The sequence below is a fragment of the Callithrix jacchus genome, chromosome 17 (genome assembly GCF_049354715.1).
Source record: "Callithrix jacchus isolate 240 chromosome 17, calJac240_pri, whole genome shotgun sequence".
Taxonomy (NCBI): domain Eukaryota; kingdom Metazoa; phylum Chordata; class Mammalia; order Primates; family Cebidae; genus Callithrix; species Callithrix jacchus.
Window position 1 is genome coordinate 24,173,989 of NC_133518.1, and position 6,000 is coordinate 24,179,988.

A 6,000-nucleotide genomic window follows, 5' to 3' on the forward strand; every position below is an offset into this window, starting at 1 on the left:
GATTATTTTTTCAGAATAATCTATTTTGACAGTAGGAATCATTTTAGAGACTACAAATAGGATGGAAATGATGCCAAGGGTAGAGCCACAGCTGATGATAACAGCTTCTATTTGTTGAATACCTAACATAGGCCAGAAGCTTTGCATATATTATCACTAATTTGCATTCTATTAATATCTTCAATATAGAGACAGGAAACTGAGGCTTCAAGAGATGCGTAACATACTCATTCATCCTGGTTGGTAAAGGACAGAGCTGAAGCGTGGACTTCGGTATCTGGCTTTGGAGTCACCTGTGTTGTAGGTGACCTAAAGTCTTTTCTGGCTAATTGTTTAGAATCCATTTTCCTCACTTTCAGACTAAATAGTTTCTCCTCTTTTTGCTGCTGCTTTATTTTATTCATGGGTCCATAAGTGATGGACATCATACCATAGTACATTCTCACATTTAGAAACCATGGCTTATAGAATGTGTAGAAAATAACTTTTATAATAAGATTTTTCATCTTAGGTTCTTCCTATTATTGAAGAGTAGTAGAGCCTCCATCATCCATATGCAGTTATAAATGGCACCCCTTACAACACTTTCCTTCTGTATTTCCAAAATCTGTTAAAATATGATTTCTTAGAATGAGACATTTGTTGTAATAAATGTACAAGTTGTAAATGGTGCCCTCAACTACTGGGTTGTGCAGCGCCCAGTAGCCAGGTGAGGAGAAAACATATAAAGGCAGTATTCATTACTTTCCTAATTCTTGCTCTCAAACTATTCAATTTCAGGTTTTTTTTGTGGGGTGGGGGATTGGCAGTGTATGGCTAGTAAAGAGGATATGAGAGGATAGGAGGTGAATGGACAAATCTGTATTTTTTCCATTTACAAATGGAGATAGCATATGAAGCTTCAGTGTCCATTGCACTCCAAAGTGTCTTGCACTTTGATTCCTGAGAGAAAAATTGTCTGCCAGCAAGTCATAGAATGTAAGTTGAAAGGCAAGGCACATAGACATGGAACTGAACGGGAGAGAGTTTGCTGAAACATTACATTGCATTGTGTGGGTTAAAATACAGAAAGCATTACATATAGAAAAGATAATTGTGGTAAGACGTAATCAGGGCAGGTAAGAGATGACCAGATGAAGAGGACAAGGAGCCTTAAAATCCTATTATTTTCATATGTAGTAAGAGACAGAAGAGCTGTATGTCCAAAGACCCTAAAGTAGACCCAGGGTAGAATCCTTGGTAGACCAGCCTTCACAATGTCCATCCTCCATAGTGAATTTCAGCTTCTCGAGAACCCTCCCCCATGTAATTGTGGGTGAAAGGGCACCTGCCAGCAGCCTTCTCAGCCCACCCTTCCTCATGCTGTTGATCTGTCCTTTATGCTAAAGTTCCTTAGCATTAGATGTAAACAGTGTGTACTGCACTATGGTGCCATGTTTACACACTGCCTTGGAATTTCTTCTGTCTCTTGTCTCCTGTTTGCTTTGGTCTCCTTAGCACTTGGGCTTTGGAAGTAGAAGGTGTCCAGTAAACACACATACATGAATGCCCTTAGACCAAAGTCTATGCTCATTGTGCAAGGAAAGCCCTATGGGATCCTGAATTGTAAACCACCCTCTGCCTTGAGCTCTGGAACAAAGCTGAGGCCTTGCTATCACTCCACAGTCTGAATGTTCTGTGCCTTCTCTTGTCTCAGCTGGAGGTTCTGTGTAAAAGCGAGTGTTCTAGAAGTTTCTATTCCATGATTCTGATTGGGTGTGCAATTTCTGAAGAAGTTGGAATGGGAAATGTGAAAACTCAGTACTAAGGACAGGCCTTTGATTTAAACAGTTGTTATCTGGACTGAGCATTAAGTTTAACCAATGAGGTAAAAAGAGGGGAGAAGTGGTGTTTTGGCAAGTAAAAGCTATTTCATAGTTAGTGTTTGAAAACTCAAGAGAGATTATCCTGTTTGTGTCTGGAGGACTCACCTTTCAGGTGAAGAATCTCTGCCTTACATCAGCAGTCACTAAGAATAGAATAATGATCACTATAGGATTTTTCTTATCCAGATTTGCTAGAATCCATATGAGAACACACAGCTGAGAAAGACCCTTCATTTATTTGGGCATGTGGCTAGTAATAGCCACTTGAATCCCCATAGTAATATCCACAATTAGTGTGGTGTGGAGTGGTGTGGTGTGGTGTGGTGTGGTGTGGTGTAGTGTAGTGTAATATATACGTAGTATAGTAATATCCCCAATTAAGTCCTTCTTTTTTATAGTTATAAAGAAGAGATACATTTTATTTGTTTTTATGGTAGATTTATTTTTTGACCCACCATTACTCATCTCTTTCTGTCCCTCCAGGCACCTAGGATATAGTTTATTTCACAGTAAACAGTTATTTATGTAGAGTAGGATAACTCTACTCCAAAATAATCAAAAGATATGTTTTAACCTTGGTCTTGATATAAGAAACTAAAATACATTTTTGGTTATTGGCATCTATTTGCTTATAGCTAAATGAAGTAGATTCAAGTCAGGATTTTTGTTTTACTCTGGAGATTTTGTTCTCCTACTCTTTCTCCTTGAGTAGATAGTCAGATATCTTTTGAAAATGTGCTTTGTGTGTGGAATATTAACGCAATCTATGATAACTCTTCCAGAACCTTTGGCTTGCTGCTTCTGAGCTGCTGTGGATGGCCCCAGCTCTCTGGACTGTCCTTCCGAGTAGGATGTCACTGAGATCTCTCAAATGGAGCCTCCTGCTGCTGTCACTCCTGAGTTTCCTCGTGATGTGGTACCTCAGCCTTCCCCACTATAATGTGATAGAACGCGTGAACTGGATGTACTTCTATGAGTACGAGCCGATTTACAGACAAGACTTTCGCTTCACACTTCGAGAGCATTCAAACTGCTCTCATCAAAATCCATTTCTGGTCATCCTGGTGACCTCCCACCCCTCAGATGTGAAAGCCAGGCAGGCCATTAGAGTTACTTGGGGTGAAAAAAAGTCCTGGTGGGGATATGAAGTTCTTACATTTTTCTTATTAGGCCAAGAGGCTGAAAAAGAAGACAAAATGTTGGCATTGTCTTTAGAGGATGAACACCTTCTTTATGGCGACATAATCCGACAAGATTTTTTAGACACATATAATAACCTGACCTTGAAAACCATTATGGCATTCAGGTGGGTAACTGAGTTTTGCCCCAATGCCAAGTATGTCATGAAGACAGACACTGATGTTTTCATCAATACTGGCAATTTAGTGAAGTATCTTTTAAACTTAAACCACTCAGAGAAGTTTTTCACAGGTTATCCTCTAATTGATAATTATTCCTATAGAGGATTTTACCAAAAAACCCATATTTCATACCAGGAGTATCCTTTTAAGGTGTTCCCTCCATATTGCAGTGGGTTGGGTTATATCATGTCCAGAGATTTGGTGCCAAGGATCTATGAAATGATGGGTCACGTAAAACCCATCAAGTTTGAAGATGTTTATGTCGGGATCTGTTTGAATTTATTAAAAGTAAACATTCATATTCCAGAAGACACAAATCTTTTCTTTCTATATAGAATCCATTTGGATGTCTGTCAACTCAGACGTGTGATTGCAGCCCATGGCTTTTCTTCCAAGGAGATCATCACTTTTTGGCAGGTCATGCTAAGGAACACCACATGCCATTATTAACTTCACCTTCTACAAAAAGCCTAGAATGACAGGGTAGTTTGTGGAAAGTGTTAAAGTCGATACTGTGGAAAATTCATGGAGAGATCAGTGTGCTGGCTTACACTGAACTGAAACTCATGAAGGACCCACAGACTAGAGACTGGAGGGTTACACTTGTGATTTATTAGTCAGGCCCTTTAAAGATGATATTTGGAGGAATTAAATATCCTAAAGGAATTGGAGGTTTTTTGCTAAAGAAATTAATAGGACCAAACAATTTGAACATGTCATTCTATAGACCAGAATTTCTTAAAAGGGTGTCACTGAATTATAAGGTCACTAGGCTATAAAAACAAAACAATGTGGAGTTTTATTTATTGAACAATCTAGACACTTGAAAGTTTTGTGTGTATCTTATGTGGATTACCAGTTTAACAATATACGTATTTCTGTGTCAAAAAACTTCTTCACTGAAGTTATACTGAACAAAATCGAACCTGTTTTTGGTCATTTAGAAGGTACTTCAAGATGTTGCAGTATTTCAAAGTTATTATTACTTAATATTCAAACTTTGTGTTTTACATGTTTTGACAATTTCAGGACAATATAAATAGGACAGTGAGTTGTTCTTTACATTGGAACATGTTCCAGTTACTTAACTGATCAGTGTATTATTGATAGCTCCATTAATGTAAAGTTGTAAGTCATTATTGCATATCAGTAATCTCTTGGACTTTGTTAAATATTTTACTGTGGTAATATAGAGAAGAATTAAAGCAAGAAAATCTGAATTATTGTCTTGTTTTTAAAAATATAGTCCCTAGTATTTTTAGAAGTCACTTAATTTGTCTCATTTTCCACCTGGAAATATAATGTCTAATGCCAGGCAGTAATTTTCTTTTGGAAAGGACTCTGAAAGGCAGAAAAGAAGGGAGAGATCCTCATGGGCAGAATATTATAAAAAGTGTCATCTTCCAGCATTTGAGTTGGAAAGAGAAGATTGAAGATCTAAGTTACATTATTAATCTGCTCTGTGCTTTTTCTCCTCTTTAACAGTTTGTGAATAAATAAGAAAGAAGCTGCCGCTGTTACTAGTTTCTCATCAAGATAAAAACCCTAATGTGTAAAGTCATATCTGATTTAATCTCATGCTTTTATAGAAGGGCATTTCTTCATAGAAGTGGTGATATATGTATTTTCTGTTGGACCTTGTAATAGTAGGTCCAAGAGGAGCAGTCCTTGCCCCCTATTCCTGGGATTACACAGTTTTCTTTTAGAGTTTACATAGGGCAGGTGGTTCTTTTTTCTCTGAATTACAGGATGGAAAAAGATCATATCCTTTGTCAGGAAATATAAGCTTGAAAGTATGTAGTCAGCTCTTATAATACTCAGATATTTATAATTGTCTTACATGAAAAAGAACTGCAGTTAAAACTATAATGTGTGGTTCTCTATAACAAGGCTATTTCTGTTTCCCGGGGCTCTGACCTAATCCAGTTATAATAAAATCAATTAAATGAAATATTCTATGGAGTCAGTCTATGCCCTTGTTAATCTCCATCCATATAGGAGTCACTTTCTTTAAGACAGATGGTGGTAGTTATTTTTGTGACATGATTAGATTTGACTGGTTTTGCAGAAGATTACAGTCATGTACTGCATAATGACATATACAATAGTGGGCCCATAAAATTATAATGGAGCAGAAAATCTGTTGCTTCATGGTGTTATAGCCGTTGTAATGTCATAGCCCAGTACATTACTCATGTGTCTGTGGTGATGCTGGCGTAAACAAGCTAACTGCACTGCCAGTTATGTAAAAATAGAGCACATTCAGTTATGTACAGTATGTAATACTTGATAATAAATGACACTGGTTTGTGTATTTACTTTTTATCATTATTTCAGATTGTTCTCTTCCTACTTATTGAAAAAAAAAAAGGTTAACTCTAATACAGCTGTGGGCCGGTCCTTCAGGAGTTATTCCAGAAGAAAGCATTGCTGTCATGGGAGGTGATAGCTCCATTCATGCCATTTCTCCTGAAGACTTTCCAGTGAGACAAGATGTGGCAATAGAAGACAGTGATACTGATAATCCTGATCCTGTGGGGCTGGGCTAATGTGTGTGTTTGTGTCTTAGTTTTTAACAAAGTTTAACAAGTTAAAATTTAAAAACAGAAAAAAGCTTATAGAATAAGGATATAAAAAATAATATTTTTGTATAGTTTACATGTTTGTGTTTTAAATTTAAGCCAATTGTTATTATAGAAGAGTCAAAGTTTAAGTTTGTAAAGTAAAAAAGCTACGGTGAGCTTAGGTTTTTTTTTTTTTAATTTTTTATTGCA

General features: G+C 37.0%; 1 protein-coding gene across 19 annotated transcripts in view; it reads left to right on the forward strand.

Moving 5' to 3' along the window:
• The window catches only part of B3GALNT1 (beta-1,3-N-acetylgalactosaminyltransferase 1 (Globoside blood group)), a 26,038-nt gene extending 20,498 nt beyond the window's left edge, over positions 1-5,540 (forward strand). For all 19 annotated transcript variants that reach the window (XM_078353921.1, XM_078353920.1, XM_078353923.1 and 16 more), the window contains one exon: positions 2,648-5,540. In XM_078353921.1, the coding sequence (XP_078210047.1) occupies positions 2,681-3,676 (996 nt within the window). In that variant the 5' untranslated portion in view covers positions 2,648-2,680 and the 3' untranslated portion in view covers positions 3,677-5,540. The remainder of the gene's footprint in view (positions 1-2,647) is intronic.
• The last annotated feature ends 460 nt before the right edge of the window (positions 5,541-6,000 follow it).